Source organism: Harpia harpyja, chromosome 6 (genome assembly GCF_026419915.1).
Source record: "Harpia harpyja isolate bHarHar1 chromosome 6, bHarHar1 primary haplotype, whole genome shotgun sequence".
Taxonomy (NCBI): Eukaryota; Metazoa; Chordata; class Aves; order Accipitriformes; family Accipitridae; genus Harpia; species Harpia harpyja.
In genome coordinates this window covers 14,820,419-14,844,882 of record NC_068945.1, presented here as the reverse complement: position 1 = coordinate 14,844,882, position 24,464 = coordinate 14,820,419, and the positions used below count along the sequence as shown (strand labels likewise).

The window sequence follows — 24,464 nt, the reverse complement described above, 5'->3', positions numbered from 1 at the left end:
GAATGGAGAAATGAGCTGCATCTGGAAGGAAAGATACAGGCTACAATACAAAATAAGCACAGTTAGAAACTGCAGCAATTATTTTAATTGACTATATCTGCTGAGATTTGAGGGAGAACTATAGACTAAAAGAGATGGTTCCTGATACCAGGCAGCACTGACCAAATATTAATAGCTCACAAGAAAGGTAAACATATATGAATATTTTTCTTGATATAAAACTCCATTCACAGAACTTGCTCTGTTTCTCAGGCATCCTGTTACACCCAGACACCCTAGGAGAGAGAAATAAAAGTTGCTTCTTGCATTCTGAAAAAAAAACCCCAAAACATCCCAGTTCCTCTCAATACATTATTTCAGTGAACACTGCACAGTGTTAAAGGAAAGAAATATCAGGCAAAGTCTTTCATAGACTTATTTATAGGGGAGAAAATTCAATGCCAAAGACAATTTTTTTAAAGGGAAATGACCTTTCATGGTATAGTTCACTGCTTCTCTTGCACTGAAAGACTAATAGGCACCTGGAAGCTGGTCAGGTTGTACATCTGAAGTGTGTCAATCATTCTTGTTATGAAAAGACAGATCTTAAAAAAAAACCTGTCAAATTGTTTGTTAGGGGGGCTGTGGGACATGCTTTTAAAAGTCACAGGGCCTGTACTTATCAAAAAGAAAGCTAAGATAAATTTGCACTTGAACGCATAAGTGGCAACCCATGCACATTATTCCAGCCACCCTTTGCACTTGTTTTTGTTATTGTTTTATCCATTCCTGTCATTGAAATGAAAGGACTTTAGGTTAGAATATACTTAAGAAGGATCCATGCTTTTTTTTCGTAAACTATTTTTCAGCCACAAATGTGTTTTGCTTCAAAAACTTCATGGACTAGGACTTCTTCTGCTTACAGGGTTTGGTTTTTTTTTTTTTTAAAAACCTCATTTCATGCCATATTTATCCAGACTTTCTGAGGCCTGTAAAGCTTCATATAAATCTGGGCTTATACTGCAGCTAAGAATAAATGGTAATTTACAGCTTTTCCCCCTAGGCCAGGCAAACTTGGTAGATCTGACTGAGTGTTGCTTTGGGGTTTTCAGGGGCAAGGGAAGAATTTACTGTAAACTTGAAATTAAGTCCATGTAGTCTACAAGCAGGAACACTTTTATAAACTTTTGAAACCACAAACCATCTTGACTTTTATTTTTCTCTAATAATCTAGGGTGGGATATGGTAATTAATGCTCGTTCAGTTAGGATGTCACATTCATTAAATCACTGATTACAAGCAACCACAATTGTTTTAATTCATTAGGTCATTAAATTAAAGGTAAAGCTCTAACATTGTCACTAGCACAACCTTCAAGTAGTTGATGAGCTACCCAAGACGCTCTTGACAAAGTGTGTTTGATGTGGAGTCCTGCTTGTATGTGGTGCTCCTAAAATGCAAGAGGATTTTCTTTTAACGTTTTTTGTCTCCTAGTGATGTGTGTCCTATAATACCTTGAAATATCTTTATCGTGTTCTTGCATACTGCACATCACAAAATAATTCATCCCCAGATTTTACAGTAAATCTAGTGAGCACAGACAGGTCTCTGGGAATTTTGTCTGTATCATAATACCCTGTTATGCACCTCACTGGCAGGTCCCTCTGCTCCAAATTCTCTGCTTCACCATAATTCTGCCAGGTGGATTTAGAGAGAGCGAAAGTCCCTTAAACCTGCTCTGATACCACTGCAGCCCAGCGTACATCATAGCCCAAGAAAAATTAAGGATGCCTTCCAAGTATACGCTTAGAACAGATTCCTACGGAAAAATGAGAAATGCTTATAATACAACATGTTCTGACCATATATCCATGCCGTAATGCCACATATGACCTTCAATAAATTCTGGGAAAAGATGGCAGGGATTCACGAGTGTCAGTCTTATGTGAGTCAAGGGAACTTCCTGGTGGAGTGAAGTTCAGTTAGCTGCTTTGTACTGCAGGAGCTACAGAAATGCAAAGGTCAGGGCTTTGACTTAGTCCTTGCTACAGGGCCTTCTCAGTAACTGGGAATATGTTTCAGCTTGCACTGTGCCAAGAAGGGGTTTTTCAGAATTCTGGAATGCAATGGGGGGCAGGGGCGGGGGGGGGAGGGGGAAGTTTTAGGTCAAATCACCAAACCCGCAGTATCTGATGCAGAAAAAAGCCATGTTTTACTCCAGAGTGGGTTCCCCATTTGAGCACTTTTATGCTGATTTGTATGTTTTAAATTTTTCTCAAATGTTTGCCTGTTTTACATTCAAAGAAACCAAATTCCACATTAATTTGTGAGGTATGCTGCTGAATACTTCCTTTGTTTCCTCCTGGGCCGATGTAGTGGGCTATCGAGCCCTTTGGAAGCCTTTTGACCGTCGATGTACCTTTGAGCGGTGGATAGGGGCTTGAAGGACTTCTGGAGCTTCTGGAATACCCTTGTATCAGTACCTTTCACTAACTGACCACTTTCAAACACTTACAAATTGCCCTGTTTCGTTTTCCCTGAGTAAATGGAAGATATCTCATTGTCTCGTTATTTTTAAAGCTTTGCTGGTTTATTAATAGACTCACTGTTTTTATTGTTTAGATGCTGTAAACAAGTAAGGTTGCCATTGTTTTCATGGTTCCTTTTTTTTTTTTTTCTCTAGTCTGTACTTACTTTTCACACCTTCTGTCAGAAAAGAAGAAATTTCTTTTGCTCCTCCTTCATGTCCTACCTTCTTGCATTCTTATGAAATGCTTTGTATGACTTTCCAGGCTTCACCCATTGAAAAAGCCTGGAGCGCAACCTCTCCAGTATGACAATCTTTGCTTGTTAGCTTTGCTCACATTATACCTTCTTTCTCTAAGCTGGTGTAGGCTTTCCTTGGCAGGAACTGTTCTACTGCCTGTGTCTAACACAATCCCAAATAGTTGCTAGAAAACACCTTTTAATTTTTTTTTTTTTTAATTAAAAAAACCAACCCCAAACTTAATGATCATTTTCTAAGGGATTCTATTCTATTGGCAGATTGGAACCTCCCAAAGCACTGGCACTTTTTTAAAAGGTTGAGTATCATTAGACCCCCCACAATTTAAAAAGGATGCTATTCTTGCAATCTCTTGGCTGCATTTTTCTTTGCTGCAACAGCCAGACCAGAATGTTTTAATGTCTTAGTCCTTTACTGAAGGTTTCATTCCAGGAACACTTCTCACTTCTTTCAGCTATTGTTCACTTTTAACTCTTTGATTCAAATAGTGTTGTTCTGAGGCTAAAATGCTACTAGAATTTTATATTTAATTTTTTTTGCTTTTTAGGTGTCTAAAGACTAAGACTAAAGTCTTGTTTATGCCATCATCATTTTAGCATCTAAATATTGTAAATGAGTGGAATATTGGAGAAGAAAGACTGCATAAAGTACAATCTTAATGTCAAAAATCACTGACTATTACAATTTAATTTATTCAGTAAACAAGAATTTCCTAGCCTAAAATTAAATCCACAGCTTTCAAGTACTGATGACAATCTTAATTTCCTAAAGAAATTCACTGCTCTGTCTTTCAGATAACCTCTCTCTTCATCTTAAACCTGTGTACTGAAGGAAATTTAGCTACGGTTAACTCCTTGCATACCAATTTCAGATAATTCTCCAAACACCAACAGAGTGATGAGTACCCAAGAGAGGCCTGTGTCCTTCACTGGTAGCATTGAGTAGGTCTTTTCTGTCCCCAGCTTCTTATAAATGAAGACATGAATAGCATTTGCCTTCTGGAGCTCTAAATTTGGGCTTTGTGCCAGTATCTACACAGGACCTGACTTTCTCCTTCATTTTCTGGATTAATCCCCATCAAGTGTGGCAAATCAGTGCTCCAGGGCCCATTTCAGTACAAAATAAGCACATCCCTCTCTGGCTTTGGCCACTTTGAAATCAAGCTTTTGTTGACTGAAGGCCCAAATTGTATGAAAATCAAAAATACGCCACGTATAAGCCAGGCAGGGCTCTGAAATGCAGGTTCATTATTGTCTAATTTAGTAACGCTGGTAGAAAACAACTTTGTAATTGATCAGTTTAAAGGACATTCCCCCAAGAATGTTAATAGAGTTCATCTTGCCTAAATGACTTGGAAAATTTGGTAACAAACCCTGAATCTACTTTCAGCCTCTATTTTAGTTTTTTAAGGAAAAGTGAGGTGGTGGCCCATTATTATAAGCGATGGACACACCTAGATCCAAAATTGCTCTGAAGTTTAATGCCCCAGAAACAGCCTTATTACACTTACGACCTTATTTGTTCAGATAGACATTGGTTATATCTCTGATAGCTGCACCGAGGATGCACCCTAATTTATACTGGTGTGAATGAGAGTGTGGTTGGTGACAAACCAGTTTCTGATGTATTCTTCTTGTTTTGTAAAGACTATTTTCATCATAGTGGTCGAATGAGGGGGGCATGCATAGGTGGTTTTGGGTTTGGTTTGGTTTTGTTTTGCTCTTCCCCCCCCCTTTTTTTTTCCTGGGGACATCATCTTAAGCAAGACTCTTGAAAAGATGAATAGTTTGCCTATCCTTAAGTTTGGAGATGGCCCTGATCAACTTGCAGGATTTCAGGGTGGGATGTGGGGGGGAAGACACAACAGGAGACGTGACCTCAGGTTTTTCCATGTGCCCCTCTAATCACTGAGCCCGAGGATCTCGTGGGACAGGATGAGTTCTTCTCCCCCCCTTGCAGGCTTAGAGCTATACCTTGAACCCCCGAAGAGCTGTCCTCACGCTTGTGCTACCTCCTGAGAACAGCCGTAGGGGAAGTCCGCGTTGTTTCCAAACGCTGTGTCTCCTGCCGGTACCTGGGTACCGGCCACTGCTCCTGGAGCTGTAGCTCCAGCACAGCCGCAACTGAGCAGCCGCCTCCCGCAGGAGCCTAAAGCCCCGTGCGGGGCCGGGTCCCTTCGCCGCCGCCCCCCGCCCCGGGTGCTCGCGGCATTTCTGCCCCCTGATCGCGGCCGGGCGCAAGGGGGGGAGAGGCAGGGAAAATGACACTGGGGAGGGACTGTCGCGCGTGGTGGGGAGCGGTGGCGGGGATGCGGTTTTGCCTGCCGCCTGGCTTTTCCTGCCGGCGGAGAGGAGATGCTGTGGCGAGGGAGAGCGAGAGCGGGGGGGCGGGGTAGGGCGGTGCGGGGGGAGCGAGGGCGGCGGCTGCCGGCTCCCAGCCTCGCCTTCCGCCGGGGGCTGGGGCCGCTCCCGCCGAGGAGCCGGCGCTCCCGGAGCCGCCGAGCGGTTCTCCCCACCCCTGCCCGCGCAGCCAGCGGCGCGATCGCCCCAACTCCGGGGAGGAGAGACACCCCCTGCCGCCGCCTCCCCTCCCCTTCCTCCTCCTCCTCCTTCTACTCCTCCCCCCCCCGTCGCAAACCCCAAATAAAAGGGGCGGGGGGCGGCAGGATGCGCCGCTCGGCGGGGAGGTCGGCGCCGCCGCCGGCCGCCTGATGCTGCCGCAATTCGCCATTGCCGGGCACGGCTCGGAGCCGGGCGGAGGGAGGCGAGGCGCGGAGGCGGGGGGCCAGGGGGCAGAGGAGCAGCAGCCCCCCCTGCCCGGCCGCCCCCGCGGGCCGCGGCCGCCGTCCCCCCCGATGCCCGGCCGCCGCCGGCGAGGGGCCCCGGGGGCCCGCTCCTGCCTCCTCTGGCTCTTTGTGTTGCTGAAGGTAAGTGCCGGGGAAGGGGAGGGGTGCGGGTGTCGTCCCCCCCCTCCCGCGGGCACCGACCCCCCTCCGCGCCGCCTTTGTGTGCCTTGCCGGCGGCTCGGCGGGACCGCGGCGCCGGCCGGGGCACTGCCAGGTGGCCGTGCCCGCTCCGCCCCTCCGGCGGGGCGGCGGAGGCAGGCGCTTAGCCCCGGCTCTCCCCGCTTTGTGCTCCCGCGGGCAGCCGCGCAGGAGCTGCGGGTGGGTTTGGGAGCGGGGCGGCTTGGGGGGGGGGGAGGCGGCGGTGCCGCCGCCCCGCGGTGCGCGATCCGACGGGCGGGCAGCCCGCTCCGCCGTGCCCCGGGCCGAGACGCGCCCCCTCTCCCGTGTCCCCACCGAAAGTGCCATCGTCGGCCGCCTCCGAAGTTGCCCGGTTCCCGGCGGGGGTGCCGAGAGAGGGGCGGTGTGCCGGTTTTGGGGGGGTGTTGCCCAGCGGTGCCGGGCCGCGGCGGGGGCGCCGCGCTGTCCTTCAGCACCGACCGCCCCGGCCCCGGCGCTGGCTCCGGGGAAACACACCCCGCCGCGACGTGTGCCCCCATCAAATGTCTCTTACCTCTCATGCATCCCCCCCTCCTCCCGCCAAGAGAACCGTTATGAAAACGGAGCTAACAAAGGGGCGGGTGGCGTATCGTGTCGGCTTTATCGTGGCAGAATTTAACACTGTTTCTGATCAGCACCGTGCTATGTTCAGGCTCAGCCTATCTTCTTGGCAGATTAATTTTTCAAAGTTCTGCTTAATACTGCAAGCTTGGTTTCACATGACATTTTTTATCTTTACGCTTTCGCTCCTTTAATGGTTTCTCGAGCATATTTAATATGCTTTGTGTAACTTCTGAAAGAAAATGTACGTATCGTCTAGGCGAATACCACTGCCTATAAATGTCATTGCCCTAAAGTACAGTGTTCAGCACTACTAGAAACTTTGTTGTATATTTGTCAGTCACTGCTAAGGAGAGCTCTGCAACTAAGGACCTGACCTTTTAGAGTCTTATAAATGTAAATGTTCTATGGAAATCAGCAGGACTCCCTGTGTGAATAAGAGTTTGCAGGATCATGTCCTAGAACAGCAGTGGTGTCACTTCTAAAATTGACATTGCATTGACAGAACTATTTAAAGGGAAGCTTTCACAGCATCTGTTCACATATAGTAGTCAACTGTCAGCTGTCTGATTTTCATAACTGCTGAAACATACATTTATGCAAGATAAAATGTTAATATACAGGCAAAATTTTGTTCCTTGGAATTGGGTGATTTTTTTTTTTTAACTTTTATTTTTAAGAAAGTAAGGCCATGGATCTTATGGCCCAGCAGAAAGATGAAGGTTCTAGTTTGTTCCCTAATGTAGAAGTGCACGCAGTTTTAAGTAGCTGTTTTATCCCACAGTCACAGAGTTCATATTACTCTGAATCCTGGCTTTTTAAAAAAAAAAAATCAAGGGTTCTTTTTTTACTAGCACTACTGTGACAAAAATTACTGTGGTAAAGCAAGACAGGTAGTTTAATTTTGTAAAATACTATACTTGTAAAGTAAATAATAAATCTCAAGAAATTTGGTAAGATTTGAAGGTAGCCAAGACCTCAGGTTTTCATTCTGTTGGTAAGCAACCATCATTTCTGAGCCAGATAAAACTCAGACAAACCCAGGACTGGAATGACAAAGCAAGCTGATGAGCATTAGCAGAACTTTGCAGTGTAAGAGAAGGTAAAGCTGTAGCTCAAGATAGAGGTGCATCAGTAACATCATGTGTGACTGGATTATGACTTTGGTTGGATAGCAAGTCTACTGTAATTAGTTATCTTGTAGGTTATTATTAGACACTACAATAAGAGGAGAACTGAGGCTTCAGAGGCCGCTCAGAGTAAACATGGTTACAGGAAAGAAGTTGGGGAAGCAAGAGCAGTGCTTGTTTCAGATCACTGGAGTAGGACCATTTTCCTGAGCCTGAAATTCACTGAGTTTTCTTTAATGTCTGCATATTTTTTGCAGTGATAAATAATTGAAAACAGCTAATTTCAAAACAGGGCATTTCCCTAGTTTTGAGCTGTTTAGTTCTGCCAACTTGTTGAAGCAATACTAAAATTATCCAGCCTCGAGTTATTAAATTGATGTTTTACCTGGAAGTTAATCTTATTGAAGAAGCAGCGGCATTGAACTGATGAATCTGAAGATGGGCAAAACTGATTGTCTGTGTGCTTGCTATTTCAGCGTTAGCAGCCCAAATGTCACTTGCTAAGCTGTATCCGCTTGATGTGGCCTTGATGCCCATCTGGCAGTTTGTAAAATTATCAGCAGGCTTTGCACAGCGATAAAACTGCTCAAAGCACATTTTCTCTTCTCTTCCAGTTGTCATATTTCATGGCGTAAAGTAATAGTGCCAACTTGTTCCAACTCCTGACGTTGTCTCAGGTTGCTGGTACGGTCAGTGACAAAAGGAGATCAAACAGGGAGGGATATTGCCCGCTGCATGTCATGTGCCTGATATTGTTGCCCATGGGCTAGTAATTAGTTCCTTCTTTCACAGTGTGATGTGAATGCTTTGTGTGCTCCAGGGTAATACCATAATCTTTTTTGGAAATACACCAATGTGATCTTGAACCTTTATCATTTTCTTTCTTCAGTGGTTTTCTTATCTGATGGCTAGTTTAGGAACTAGCAGAAGAAAGGCATTGTGTGCGAGCTTAGATATTAATATGGATTTACAGTACTTGGGAGAAGAACAGGGCTGTGTCTTGCTTCAGATGAAAGCCTCCAACCATTCTGCTAGGAATCTCTTAATATATTGCCATTTCACAATGGGTCTGCGTTCTCTGGTGTTTCAGTTTCAACGGCTGGAAGGTATAGTCTTTAGCAGCATGCTTTATAATGGTCTCATTTTGGTGTGGCAAAGACATGGCTGATCATAGCCAAAAGGAAAATCTGTACTTCAGCTAAATAAAGAACAATAAAAAGTAGACACGTTCCCTGATCCCAGTGACTGATGTTATCTTTCCCATCTTTTCTAACTGCAATCCAGCAACCTTTCCTTAGTCATGTCTACACTGAGCTTCCACCAGTTGAAGTTCTGCCCTGGATTATGTGACTGATATGTCAGATGTCCTATGCTGTTAGTAGCTTGCATATGGGTGATTTTATGCTTCCTTGCTGTATTATTTGTGTGGGACAAGGTAGAGCTTAAGTAGAGGACAAAGCATCTTAAATGTGCCAAACCTGATGCTGGGACATCATTTACAATCTGTTACACCTCCAAGAGGGTCTGACCAATGCTCTCAGTAGGAAAACAATGAGAAAACTGGTTGTCAGTTAGGGACAACCAGTCCCTAACATCCATCCCAATAGGAGGGATGACACTTTTCAGGAAAATTGTCTACAAATACAAATAACAGAAAATGCATCTCTTATTTCCAGGAGACTGAGGTCTTTCTATATCAGTCTTATATATGCTCTTCAGGCTCTGCATATAAAGCAGCAGCACCCTCTTTCTTTCTCTTAGCAAGGACAACTTTTTATGTCTAGCAGGGTAGACTTTTGTCCACTACTACATCAGTTTATGGAGTTTGGTGTCATAGTGAAGTCTAAATACAGGTTTACGTGGACCAAGGCATTCAAAAAGATTTAGGTTCTGTAAGACTTTACTCAGCACAACCCTACCCAACAAAGGAAATATATTTCTATTGGTGTAATTTGCAGGAATATCTGCATCTAATGTCGGTAATTTGAAGCAAAAGCCATACCATCAGGACACTGCCTCTTTCTGTGGGAGAAACCTTTTTAAGAGAAAGGCTGATTTCACAGCTGGGAGCCCCAGTGCTTCACCACTGTTTCCTCCTGGCTGCAAAAAAACCCAAAACCAAAACCAAACATAACCCCAAAGGACACTTAACGTGAATTTTGGTGTGGAGTCCTTTTAGCATCTCTTCTCTCTCTAAGAGATGCTGATTGAAGGTCTTATTGAGAAAACAAGTTTGATTGGGTTTTTTTTTCCTCATGACCATGTCCTACTAGTACCAAAATAACCCCCCCCTATCTTACCGGTTCATCTTTGTTTGCAAAACTAATGTAAGGTTTCCTTGTGACTGGACAGGCTCAGAGGAGCAACTGCAGTAAAACAGTCTGAACTTTTCTGCCTACCACTAGTTTGAGACTATCCAGGCCATATGGGAAAGAAAGGCATTCTCCCAGCAAAAGCATACACTTTTCTTCTGCAAAAAGCTTGTTACGAATGGTCATCCTTAGCCCGAAACTTCTGTAAGTCATGTTCTCTCTCATTTCATTATTTTCATGGATTATTTCTAGACCAGGGTGATTCTAGAGGGCAAAGCTAATGAAGAGGATGCTTGGATGCCAACTCATGTTTACGGACCTGTAGTAGGCACTTGCAAAACCTTCTCTGCCAGTGGAATAAGGGTCTGCTATTACTCTTTGGCAAATTTCTGATTTCGTTGTGGTGAAATGATAGTGGGCGATCAAGAAAAGTTCTTTCATCTCTGCAGGAGTTATGAGCCCCAGACTCAAATTGCAGGAGGTCAATAAGGCAATTTCTAGGTTGTATCACCTCATTCAGAAGCTGCACTTAAGGGTGATCCCTCATTCGGGTTAAGACAGGGACCATGCTGAATAAAGATTTACCTGTGGTGATCCCATGGCAATTCATTAAAGGGCTCACAGACGGTGTGCCGACTGAACTTGAGAAGCCCACTAATCTCTGCATTTCTGATGTCACCATACAGAGCAATCCAGGCAGATCATGAAATGACCCTACAGAGCTTCAGAATGAATGTTAAACTGAACAAAGTCTTGTGTAAATCCGTCTTGAGACTTATTTTACTAGTCAGTCTCAGCTCTGGAGAAGAGAGCTTTTTTTACTTAGGCATATGGGTCAGGACAATAAATGTCAAAAAATAAAGCTTTGAAAACAGGTCTTTTTGCTGAACAACTTAAAAGGCTCGTAGTTAACTTTGGTTTTAAGTGTTCTTTAAAATTATTTGCCTTTTCCATTGGAGAAGTATGTATCATCTTTATCATCCTGAGCACTCTTATCTTCTAGTAAATTAGTGATTACATTTTGGTTACTCAAGATTTCAAAGATTCTATTCTTGTAGCAAAATGTAATTGACTGCAGTGTAAAGAAAAAATCAAACTTTGGTAAATGTTAAAAATATTTTAAAATTAAAATCTTGACACAGAGATTAGTACCTAGGAGTCTACTAGGAAAATGAAGAGAATGGCTTATTAAACATGTTCTGCACACAAAAGCTATTATAACTTTTTTTTCTTAAATTAAGCTTCTATCAACGTATATTTGAAAAGAGGAAAATCTTTATGAAAGAAATGTGGCAACACACACCAGCTGCCACGTGCACAATGTGTAACAGGTGAATAGAGAATGGGAGATACTTGAAACAGAAAGATTACCTTGCTTTTCATAGCACTGTGTAATCTTGAATGAATACAACCAGTGAAGGGAGCAACTCCGAAGGAAGAAGTCTGCTGTCTTTACGGTAAGCCAAACGTGATGCATTTTATTTCTGGAACTCTTTCATTCTTATGCTAGGAAATTACAGTGGCTTTTAAATGAAGGAGTTCCAGAAATAAAATTATATGCATCATGTCTGGCTCGCCATAAAGATAGCACATTGTACCAGAGCAAAAGTAGTATGTGCTGTGCTCAAATTACTATGGTTATCTTTGCATTTTCTTTTCTGTTATATGCATGTATTTAGAGAAGAAATGCTTTACAGTAAGCATCGGTGATGGGAAATTTGGTGACACAGCTGATAGTAACAGGGAGGAGAGCTATCAGGAGATATGTTTTTAAGGGAATTAATAGACTCAGCTTTCAGTATGCTGGTCTTGAGGTGGCAGCATGGCAATAAGAAGAGAATATGTGGGATGGGCACTGTGAATGGTTAGAAAACATAATGTTGGGGATGGAAAAATTCAAGTGGGACATTTAAGCACAGGGATTGAGCACTTCAGAGGAGCTGAATGGAGATAACAAAAGTCAACAACTCTGTGCTATTATGTCAGCCAGAGATTTAACACGAGGTAGCTGTTTGGTAGATATGAACCTCTTGGAGGATAAAAATCTAAATTCCTTTTTAAGTACTTTGGGAAAAACACATAATGTTGCCTGTCAATGTAACAGCTGTGATTCTGAAATGATTGGGCCTCAGTGCTCTTTAGGAGGTTGAGACACGGGTCTTCTAGTTGTGTCAGAAGGATTGAACAACTGTAGCTCCTTCATGTGCTATAAACCTGGAGGTCCCCAATTTAGTTATGTTGACTTCCAACTATGCAGTGCAAAGGCCAAATCTTTGGGATAAGAGAGGTAGGACCCAGTCTCTAAGTTGTTGATCAGATCAGAAACTCCTTCAATTTTAAGAGCTTTCAATCATTTCCTCTTGGGCTAGACACATCCCTGGAATCAACCAAGAAGGGGCTGTTCTTTTAGGCTGAGAGGAGTCCCCAGAGCAGACCACAGACTCTCCCAGTTGCCTTGTTACCTTTGTGTAATCCGCTGTTTGGCACATGTCTCATCTGCACCACAGCTTTTCAGGATCATTTCCTCATTGTTCATATGGAAGTCATTTTAACATGGAGAATCTTTACTCCTCATTCGCCTATCAAATGAGAAGGAAGGGTCTAGTTCTCATTCCACTTACAAACAGCAAAGAAATTTTAAACTTGAGTCAGAAAAAAAAAACCCAAACCAACCAAAACCCCAACACTCTATTAAAATGTGGTGAAGAACAGTAGAGACAATTGGTGGAAAAAAATTCCACAGAAAGAATGCTAATTAGTGTTTTCCCAAAGTACTCCAAGGCAGATTTAAGAAAAAAAATAACATTTTCCAACAGCAATGAAATTAATTTATTTATTATTTGCTTAGCACTGCTGTGCCTAGCTTTGTTCTGTATGCAAAATATCTGCAGACTCTGCCTGAAGTCTGAAAGATAGACACATCAAAATAAGGATGCTCTAGATAACTGAGAAATGATTATCATATATGCCAGTTGCTGGTATTCTCCAAGGGGCGGTATACCTTCCAAACAGAAATAAGTCACAATCGCTTCCCCCAAGAGCTGAGAAGAGGGGTTTTTTTTGTTGTTGTTTGCTGCTTTTGTTTTTATTTGGTATTGATTTCTAGAGGATGTTGCTCATCAGAGCTTCTGGACATTTACATCAATTTAAAACATCAAAAAATAATTAATAATCAATGTGACTTTAATCCCTTCAAAGAGAACCTATTAACCTACAAAAAATGCTCTAGCTCACAATAGTTTCATGAAAGTAACTGTAAGCAGGGCAAGAGATGAAAGAGAGAAACATAACTCAGTTGTTTTTTTTTTTTTAAAGAGAACTTTTATTCAAAACAGAGAACATAGCTAATATTTTATTGTAATCTGCTTACTGTAAACTAGGAGGGCTGTTTTTTAATAATTTTCTTTCTCTAACTAGTCTGCCTCTGCCTAACCTTGCACTGATATTATCTTGAGTCATCAGTGTCTGCTTCTGAGGAAAAGATTATGATGTCACAAAATCAATATCAGAGGATCCTATACTGTAATCCCTTTTCAGGGAAGTCCATTAAATCAATGCCTCTCCTTCTGTGAGTAATGACTTTAGAATCAAGCCCTCTAATTTCGCTGTGGGAAGGAATAAGCAGATGGGATGGGATTTTACATAATTAACTAGCAGTTATTAAATACAAGAAAAATTATGACATTTTCTGAAAGATAAATGAATACATAGTGAATACTTAACTGTATTTCAAAATGATCTCTGGTATAAAATTCCTTCTCAGTGGGTTACAAAGTAATGTGTTGAACACAAAATACTTTTTTTATTTTTAAATCTTTCTTGAAAACTAACTCAGGACTCCACAGGCTCCGAAGCCCATCAGGTTTCCTCAGCAGCATTGTGGGAAGGCATGCAAACTACAGAATGGTGACACCATATGATGTCACCGGCATTTAACTGAAACGGAAGCACTCCATGAATATGGATAATAATTTTGTGGTCTCACCTGTTGTTTATGTGCAACACTGACTTCTGTTAGCTGGAACCAAAACTGCCGGGTTGCCTCTAATTCTCAGGATGCTGGGAGCTATCAGAGAGTCTACTGTGCTTCTGGGAATGGGTCCAAAGTCCAAAGAAAGTCAATAGAAGTCTTTATGTTGCTTTAAATGGGCTTTGGACCAAGCTGCAGCAGGGAGACCTGCGATCTCAGCTGGGTGATGCTGTGAAGTTTGACGTGCAGCATAGAGTTAACTGTGACGTGCTGGTGACCTTGGGCTCGCTCGCCGCAGTGTCGGTAGCGCAAACGGGAGGCCATGGGATGGTTTTGATTTTTGGAATCTGAGAGGCTGATAGCTTAAAGAAACTCCCCATCAGATAAATCTTGAGCAACCTTCTTGCTTAGGGAGTAGCTGTATTGGCAAGAATTGGTGTGTTGTAATCTGCTGCGGGAGCCAGTGTAATAGGAGAACACTTGAATGTTTCTGCTCTTACGAGAGGAGCTTCTCTGCAGGAAACTTAAGCTATGTAACTAGTGCTAGGCAAAAAATAGGGTGGTTTTCTCAAGGCAGAGCTATCAGTCTCCTCTTTTTCTTCCTCTGCATATTTCAGGGACTGTTCAAGTAAGAGTTTGGGTTTAAGTACGTTTTAACCTACAGCTACTTTTGCTGGCATTGCAGCATTAACACAGATACATGGATGGATGGAAACCAAATTCTGCATCAATACCAGATACACACTTGTATATGGATCTGAACAATACAGGTGGTCCCTGCCTCTTTAATAGGCTAGCTGAGTCAAAAGTGATACCAAAACCCAATGATGATCTGGGGCCTTTCAATTTGGGAACATAGACTCTTATCCTGCTCTGCTCAGGTGCGACCTGAACACAGCCATTATTTCCTAGACTCTTTCACTTGTACGCTTCCAGTTAACTACAGAGCAGTAGACTTTCCTATCTGATCACACAAATGGAAATACCAGTTCAAAATGTATTCACGTGCTTATCTGAAATGCAGAAAGGAACCAGAATTTGAAAAGTAATTTAAGATAGGTATCTGGAAAATAATTTTTCTCTGAAGGGCAAATGCACAGCCAAATTAAGAGCTGGCAACGAGTTCAAGTTACATATTGAATAGCACAGCTGCTCTTGCTTGGAGAACTCATGGTGGGGTTAAATCTTCTGAATTCCTTCCATGAAGAGGAGAAAACTGGATGTGTTCTTAGATATACACACAGAGCCATTGTGGAGATTAACTGAGTTCTGTCTGTTTCTGTATGGACATAGTTTGGTTTAAAACTTGAGAATTAAAGAGGGGTGAATGGTCAAAACAAGTTAACAATAGCAACAACTTTAAATGGGGTCTGTATCCATATCTGCTGCATATTGTAAATATTCTTTAAAAAGATATATGTTTTTTCCTTTTAATATTTTGCCATCGATGACCTGAAATTTGCAGGAGCCTTTTTGCAAAGCAACATGCCAGAGACCAGTTGGCTATGGCAGACATCGTGCTTGATGCTGGGACAAAGGGGTTTTTATGTGGTGGCATAACAGCCTAGCTATCAGATACCAGTTTTTCCTGGTAGGCATTACTGCACCAGGTGATGGACAGTAGCAAGTCAGGATATCGGTAAGTGTCCAAGTGGAGGAAACAAATTCTGAAATGTCTGTTATATGGTGCATGAGCATTCGGCTTGGAGCAGAGCCAGAATGCCTTCCCTGTGGCCTCACCAGAAGGACTTTTTGTGAATGTTATGAGGTTAGGAGGCAAAAGGGAAAAGAAACAGAAGTATTTTGGAATGTACCAGAGTGTATCTTGCAGGCTTCATCTGTTCCAGTTACAAACATGGTTAATTCTGCATCCCTTTTCTTTCTGTAGCTAACTTTTAATAAAGAAGTGACCTGTTTGGAGATTGGCTTTTTGTAATGGTATCTTGTAATGGTTGTATAGAATCAACTGTTCGTTGTCAATGCGCACGGTGGGGGAAACTCATCTACTGATCAGGGTATTTTCATTTTTATTTGAAAGATTTTTTTCTTTTATTTTTTCTGGAGGTAGGAATTTGTTGCCCTTATGAGTGCTGGTTATATGATTAAAGCATATGAGAGCTAGCAGATACCTGAATTAGCATTAGTTTTAACTGGAAGAATCAATCTTGCCATTGAAGTGTTTAGAATAATATGATTTGGTTTTCTAAGCTGATAGTTTACCGTGTCTGCATTTGTCTGCTGTCCCGTAAGGTTTATGGGTCCCATATGGTGCTTAGAAAGGAAGAGTCAAATTTTCTCATGCTTATTTCCCAGTGTAGTAACTCATTGCACTGAGGTTCAGCAACACAGCAGAACTGGGCTCGCAGCAAGCTATCTTGTCTAGAGCGAGGAAAGCCAAGGGCTGCTGCGTTGGACTGCCTGTAGGTGCAGCAGTAAGGTTGCAAGTCAAAAGCAAGGAATGATTCTCTTCAAAAATGGTGAGGCAAAAGTCAAAACGGTGTTATAAGCTGGATGTGGTCTGGTTGGATATCACTGGACAGCTTTATGTTTTGCTGCCTGCTTTTTGGACTATCATAGGTATCTTCTTATTTATCCTTCTAGCTGGCTTTAGGCTGATGGTAATGCTGATACTCCTCGCTCCACTGCATAGCTGGGAGGGTGTACAGGGCACACCGCTCAATTGCGGCACGTGGGGAAAGGGGGGAACAAGAGACTGCAATGGGCCAGTTGACAAAGCAGGTGAATCAGAATTGTCCCCTGGTTGTCAACAGAATGGCAAACGCTGTAGTATAGAGCGGGGACTCTGTGCGTCTCTCAGGATACAGGGAAATGCGTAACTGTTGAGAGTCGTGCAGTAATTTAGGCTGGAAGGGATGTCTGGAGACCATCTGGTCAGAGCCTTGGCTCAAAGCAGGGCCAAGTAGGTCAGGGGCTAAGGGCCATGTCCGGATAGGTTTTGAGTATCTGCAAGGATGGAGATTCTACCACCTCTCTGGTCAACTTCTTAGGGCCCTGCAGGAAAGGAATGACAGTCAATTAAACCTTTTTAAAAGTCATGAATTGGGACTCAAAAAAGCATGAAACTGTCTTATTAACTTGACTTTTTTTTTTTTTTCAAATTCATTTAAAAAAATAAATTTAGGCTATCTTTCTTTGTAGAATTTAAAACTCTGGGTTACAGTCACAAGCTTTTTGCTGAAGTCTGCTGCTTTTCTTGCATTCAGCAGCTCCTTGGTGCTGGAGATTTAAATATAACATCAAGGATAAAATTCTTAGGGCTGCCATTGTTAGGATGTGCCTTAATTATCACTTAAACTTCCTGAAGAATCAGGCAGGTATTTGCCATCACTGCCCATTCATTTCACAGAATCACATTTCTCAAGAAGGCTTTTTGATTGAGATTTTCCCCCCCCACCCCCCCACCCCTTTTCTGACTTACACTTCTGGGAGGAGTACCATGTCTTTATATATTTTACAAGCTCAGGTCTTAGGCATGCAGGAAATCATTAAAGCTTCACTGCAGGGGTATTCGTGAGCAATGTGAATTAAAAGCTGTTGGGGCATGGCTGGCCTCTGTCCTAGCTGCCTTAGTGCTGGAGCAGAGGAGCTGCTCATCACTGCATCCAGTCTGAGAAACTTGTAAAAATCAAGGTCGAAAATTCTTATCTCAAAGAAATATGTGGAATCCTTTCTGGAAATTTCCCTTACACTTTTTGTATTGATAACTGAACCACTGCTCCTAAAATCAATAGAAGATTACAGGGACTCGATACACTTAATGAGCTCCAAAGGAACAGTTACTTTGGGCTGTGATTACAGCTTCTGCTGCCTGACTCTGCATCTTGCTAACATTTTATTACTAATGATTTATAATGTCAGAGGGGGGGATAAGTTCAGTGATTCATTAGTTTTTTCACAGATTTTTGCCTTGAAACTACGTTAGCTCATACTTTCAGATGTTTACTTTTCCTTGCTAAAATACAGATTTCTTTTTTTAACTACAGGATACAGAATTAAAAAAAACCCACAACAAAAAAACCCCAAACAACTCCCCCCCCCCCCCCCCAAACACCCCCAAACAACAAAACCCACCTCCCCCCAAGATTAAAAAGTCTATAAAATGGTTGCTGTTCTGTGGTCCTTACTTCCTCCAGTTCTGTTCCATGAATCCTGATTTCCAAACAATATCACCATAAAAAAGCCTTCTGCTTATAGCTTTAAAAAGTCAGATCTTCCAGTGAATAACACAAAAGCATGTTTTACAGTTCTCAAAAAAAAAAAAAAATCATCTCGTAATGTCATCTGTTAGAGAAGCAAAATGATGCTTTTTCCCTGAAGACCCTACAATGCCAGATTTCATTTATTTTGGGAAGAAAGAAAGACTATTCTGTGGAATGTGCTTACCACTTGTGAAGTGAAAGGTGTCAGCAGAGAGTGTGAAGATATCCTGGAGAACAGAGCTTACACAGAACGAGCCGAGTTTATAGTAAAAGGAAAAACCTCTGCACCTCTATATATTTAGCATAAAAGAAATGGATAGAAGGGATTTTGAGATGCTATGCATGGCCTAGGGCAGATCAGCTGTGTTCAGACTGTGGGTTCAGAAAGTTTGGTTCTCTAATCCCAACTCTCTTCAAAGCTAGATTTAGCTATGCTGAAATCTCTGGCCTCCACTGTGCAGGGAGGGTGGTGTGAAGGAGGAGACCTTGAGGTCCGCTTCACACGCCACTGTGCCCAGGAGAGCTGCAGGGCATGTGGGAAAGGGGCTCCAGACTGAAATGGCTCTGCCACAGAGCCCCTTGCCTGCAACGCAATTTAAATGCATGATTTCAGTTGATATTAATAATTTGGAAGGCTTATAAATTATTAAAACAGGGATTGTCTGACAGTTGCATGTCGTGGATACAGGAGTTTCATATGTACTCTGGTTTTCCACAGTGCATTTTTTTGATTTATGTCTTTTACAAGTTTAAAGAACAGAGTCTAGTGGTGTCAGATGATGCCTGGGATATTGATCCTTTGTGTTTTCGTCCAGAAACACTACCCCTTATTCCTACAGTTCTATGTGACGGTTGACTGGTAATTGCTGGATGGCCACTGTGAATTTTTGCAATGATAACGAAAAGTCTTTTTGCATTAGGAGACGAGCCCCCCTCTGAATGAGGGGAAGCAGATGGACTGCAGAGATGTGCCTGCATCCTGCATTCAGGAACGCACATGCTACGTGAAGAAGGCTAATAGAGGTGAAGGGGAGTGTCCCCTTCTGCCCCCTGATAAATCCATCTCTGTGCTGTCAGAAATGGCGGTAGAATGGGAGCTCTGGGATTTTTCTCTACTGAAATGGTCTAGTCTCATTTATATCTTTTCCTCTTTGCATATTGGCATATTCCTTCTCTGCAAGTATTTATCCAAAGTCTTGGAGTGTTGGACTAAAGGTCATATCCATTTTTTTTTCTCTCTCTCTCCTTTTTTTTCTCTAGTCCCTCTGCTTCTAAAGATGTCAAATTAAATAACCGATGATTTCTTCTGATGCCAGAAGGCCTTCACAATATGCATATTAGGGTTTAGTGTATTTTTCTTTTCTGCATTTCAGTGCTTTCAATTTGTATGCAGAGCCATCCTCTTACCATGAACTCCTATGCCCAGAGCTGAGGATTATGTTCTTAGCCAACATATGTACTCAGCCTGAAATGCTAAATCTCTGCTACTAGAGGAATGGAAAGATGTTATGGTTAAAGGAGCTATGTCAAAGTAACCAGTCAGATCAAACTATAAATCTTTTCTGGTGAGAGGCAAGATAAAGATACTCCCTGAATGTTTGCGTCCCCTGACCAGCACTACCTCATAAATTTAAATATTGCTATTCTGACTGTGAGGGATTAAATAAATATGTTTTTTAATTAAAAAAACAAACCAACCAATCAATTTTGTGGCAGTGATGGAGGAGTCTCTGTGGATGCTGTTTTTTACAGGAGCGGTCAGATTTTGGTAGCCTGTAGCATGGGGACTGTGGAAACAGAGGATGACAGTGGCGTAGTGGGGCCTGGGCTGTTTCCCCACCCCTTCAGCCAGGCGGGTTTCACTGGGAGACCAGAAGCAGTTCCTGCAGGACTCGACCTACTGATGTCTGTCCTGTCCTGTCCCTACTGCAACAGGTCAGGCAGGAGAAGAGGGGGCAGAATATCTCACCTGGCTTTGTAGCTCCCCGCATTACGTGTCAGGAGTTGCCCACTGATGTTGGCTGTTGGCTGCAGCGCAAGGGTCGCTTCGTGGCGGGATGTGGGAGGGTGGTGGCCAGGACCTGCCCAGGCGTTGGGGAGGGTCCAGCTGCTCTTACCTCCCAGCCTTGCCCGCCTGTGAGTCGTGCCAGGGCTCGTGGAAGCAGGTGGTCGGCCAGGCTTGCTAACATTGCCTTGCTAATGGTGCTCCTCCATCCCTGCAGCTCTGCACTGGAGAAGGGTGCTGTTATCTTCCCATTTTCAGAGAAAGGCAGCATTGCTAGCTGGGAAGAAGGTGGCAACACCATGCTTTCAGCTGGTCCTTTCCCTTTGAGTTCATTTGTATCCTGAAAGGGAGGAAGCAGGCACTGTGTCCTCCTCCACAGTGCGACTGGATTGTGCTAGTGCATCCCTCTCTGATAAACAACTGGTACAAGCCACAGAGGGATTGCTGTGGTACCTCAGCTCTGATGTTTTTTGAGGGCTTATGTTACCATTCACATTATCACATTGTCATAACAGAGTGCTGACTGGCACCTAAAATGCTGGTGGGGAGCTTATCCGTGGATAAGCTGCAGGCTGATCTGGTTTTCAGGTTGTGAAACTAGGCTTAGTACTTGAGGGGGAGAGAAGGAGCACCTCTGAGCACGTCTGAGGCAGCATCTTGTTGGAGAGTTGAAAGACATTTCTAGGAAAGTGCAAAGACAAAGAATCTTTTCCTCTTCCTTTCCCTCATGAATTAAATACTAGAAGATTTTTTTTTTTTTACAGTAATGGGCAGAGTGTGTGGATGTTTTATTTATTAATGCTGTGCAAGAAATATTGTAGAGGTTGGGTACTCAGAAGGTTTGAAAGGCAAAATAATAATTTGGATTAACTGACAAAAATTATTTTGTAGTTCTTGCTATGACAGAGAAGCCTTAGAAGCTTCCCAGCGAATATTTTGATTCTCCAGAAAGAACATTTAAATCCTAAGCTTTCAGACCTCTTTAAAGAACAATGGAGGCAGGGACAGTCAGTCAAGGAAAATTCAGCAACTTCAACAACCTTTGCAGGTATTCAGTGTCTGAGATCTGCATTTTTCCAAGAATAAAATATTAGCCCATTTCTTACATTTATTCTTTCTAGTGTTTGTCCCCTCGCTATTGTTTCCTCAACCCCTTTCCTCTCCAGCCTGCTTCTTCCCCTTCTGTTTAACCTGTCATCTCCTCCTGCCATGCTCAGCCCTGATTCTCCTCCACCGCACATAACCCTGCTCAAGTCCCTTCAGCTCACACCCAGCCTCTAACACATGGTCCTCACCTAAACTGTGTAACCTCATTTCTGGAGTATTTTGCTTTTCACTCCTATGTGAAGTTGTATTTCTCCAGTAAACATTCTGGATTGCATTTTATAACAGTCAAAGAAAAGGCTTCTTTGCACACACCATTTGCAGCCATTTAGCCCAGCTCAATAGTTAACTTCCAGTGGAATGCTAAATAGTCACAAAAAGACTGATTACATGAAAAGACTATTTTAGTGAAAATAGCTGCTATTCAAATAGAGATCATATTTCTCAGGGAAAAAAAAAGGGCCAATTACTGTGCTTAGTCACCTACACTGTGAATTCAAATGAACTTCATCTCAAGCAATGGCATTACACTGATTTTTACCAAATGTAACTAAAATCAACATCAGTTCCTGTGACTTTGAGCTCAGCTGGCTGTAACTATACTAGGGTTTCATAACCTTGTCCTGATTACAGTTCATAGAATCACAAGATGGTTGAGGTTGGAAGGGACCTCTGGGGGTCATCTGGTCCAACAACCAAGTTCAAGCAGGGCCACCTAGAGCCAGTTGCCCAGGACTGCGTGCAGACAGCTTTTGAATAGCAATAAGCATGTATTTCCACAACATCTTTGGGCAACATACCACTACCAGCTGGCCATATACCACCACCAGCTGGCCCTGGGATACCAGCACAGGATCAACACATAGCAGACCCTTGATGTAGATATCCTACTGTAAAATATAAATAGACTAACTGCTTTTTTTTTTTAAACTAAAAATTCTTTACACCTTAAAAATAGGTAGTTGTCTTAAAAATATTGTGCTGTAATCTTAGAAGGATGGGGGTTCCAAAAATCTTTGTGAAGAGCTTAAAATTTATTTTTATTCTTGTCTCCCTCTCATCATCTTTTCTTGGAAAGCATTTAATGCAACTCTGTTTGGGTATTTTTGTCTGTCTGAATTACATATATTCCTTCCATTAATCATACTCCAAGCTTTCTGGTAGATAAATTGGTCCTCCCCTACACCAGGACAGGTTGATGGCCCATAAAATAGATTTTCCAGGGCTATTGCTGTGGCTATGTGATTTACACAAAGGCCCTCCCTAAGTTGTAAACTCACAATTACTAACAACAGTGGTGCTCCCACACAACACACTGGGATTTAATTGGTCACATTATTAGCAAACAGTAATTCTTTCCCTAGAAGGTATATGACCTTGCTTTTGAATATCACAGTTTTAAGTTCTTATAATCTTGCTAGAAAACCAGTCACTCCACCAGTTTGTGAAAGCAGATAAATAATGAACTAAAACCACAAAAGCATGTTTTGTGAAGGTTATCTTCAAAGGGTTTCACTGGAGGCCCCTAATCTGTGGATTGAGACCTGGTGGCTAGGTACAGGTTCTGATATAAAAGGAATTGAACAACAGCTGTAAGCTGCAGCTGGGGATGGTGGGGGGTCCCCTTCAAGAGAGGTATCTCGCTGACAGTACAACTTTGTGGGTTCGGTGGTGTGGGGGCTTCCTGAACGGGTGGTGCAGCTGGACTGGTGGCTCTGGAAGAGTGTTGAGTGGCACGTGGGTCACATAGTAGCAGAGAGGGTCTGAGCTGCAGAGGGGAAGCAGGCACAAAACAATAGGGACAAACAAGCAAGCATCAGGTGGCCGTGCCGAGAGTCATGGGGCTTTGCAAGTATTTCCTCTTTTTCCTTCCAGAAATTTTGTACAGTCACACTTACATGACTTTGCAAATCTTTCTTGGTTTCTGCATGTCTGATAGCCAGAACAGGTTGGATGCTGCTTGTAGGAGCTACCAGGCTGTGGAGACTTGTATAACCAGTAGGTCCAACTTCCCCAGTGTGCTGAGGTTTGGTGCGCAAGTGCAGGATACCTTACAGAGTAAAGAGGAAAGTGATGCCTTCATGCTTCTGAATACATTAGGAAGCACTGCAAATGCCTTCAAAAGCATCTGCACATGTGTTTCTGTACAAGTCCAGCAGTTGGCTTTCCTTAATCCTGCACACTAATATAATTACAAGTGGGCCAGCGAGGCTGTATCTGGCTTCCACTGAAATCGATGTTAGTCTCTCCACTATATTTCCACCTGTGAAGGTGGTGGGACTGGGCCACAAGTAAGGGCTTTTTCCTCCCAGTGCCTACTTGCAAGCATAGACCTTCTCTGAGCAAAGCCCGTAAGGCTGCGCCTAGCCTGGAACACATGGCTTTGACAAAGTGACCCGCAGCCTGAGCCTGGGGATGTCTTTAACTACCTGGCTGAACTGGGGCTGGAGAATTTACTCTCATCAATGATCACATTGATTTCAGACTGTTTTGCAGGCCTCAGGGCCATCTTAAGTACAGACTGCAAAATGTGGCTATGTAATGAGGAGAGATATAGCGTCTTCCAAAGTACAATGTCTGTGATGACATTACCTCGTGTTTAGTGGCAGCAATTAATACAGTGGTGTCAGATCTTAGGTTCACCCGGCTCATGTTGCTTCATCCTAACAGTTTGCTGGTGCCAGGAGGTTTCACTCCTTTTGGCTCCAGTCCTGCTTTGTGCAAAGCCACTGGCCCCTCTCTTGTACCACCTCTGCTACTCATCAGACCCTTTTTCGGAACCAGCCCTGCTCACCGCTTCAGCTGGGGTAGTTTTGTGGAGGGTTAGTAGGTTCAGCCTTCACGAGTGGTCCAGCAGGCAGTGGGAGCAGATGGCTGGGAGGGGATGGGGGAAACAAGGAGCAATTCCTCCTTCCTCTGCTGACAGCAGGCTGTTGGGTCCGCACAAACTGTCTCATGTCTCTTCACTTCTAGAAATAGGAGCAAACCCAAGCGGTGCTTGAGCAGGAACCCACCTGGAACAAGCAGTTCACTAGGAAGGAAATATTCCTGAGTTTCTTTTCAAGAAGAGTAGGAACTGTACTTGGAGTCTTCATTAAATTCAGTCTGGTCGGTCAGATATTGTTTGTGTTTTCAGCTATGCACAAAGTCCTTGCCAGTGGACCTGGTGCTAGCCAGTCTCACTGTATGCTGGCCCAAGGTTGTTCTGTCCCAGAAGACTGCCGTGAGTCATGTGTGCGTCATTATCAGTGCTAGTAAAAAAAGAGGGGGAGGCGGGGAAGAGAAAAGAGAAAAAAGACAAAAAAAAGAGCAAATGGAAAGACTCCCTTGGCTCAAATAGGAGGCAGGTGTAAACATATTTTTTAATATAAATAAAAGTTTCAGGTAGATTTCATCT

At 43.1% G+C, this 24,464-nt stretch overlaps 1 protein-coding gene across 1 annotated transcript in view; it reads left to right on the top strand.

Moving 5' to 3' along the window:
- The first annotated feature begins 5,221 nt into the window (after positions 1–5,221).
- The window catches only part of PTPRO (protein tyrosine phosphatase receptor type O), a 161,586-nt gene continuing 142,343 nt past the window's right edge, over positions 5,222–24,464 (top strand). Inside the window, 3 exon segments of the mRNA XM_052790357.1 lie at positions 5,222–5,594; positions 5,596–5,635; positions 5,638–5,690. Of these exon segments, the coding sequence (XP_052646317.1) occupies positions 5,475–5,594; positions 5,596–5,635; positions 5,638–5,690 (213 nt within the window). The 5' untranslated portion in view covers positions 5,222–5,474.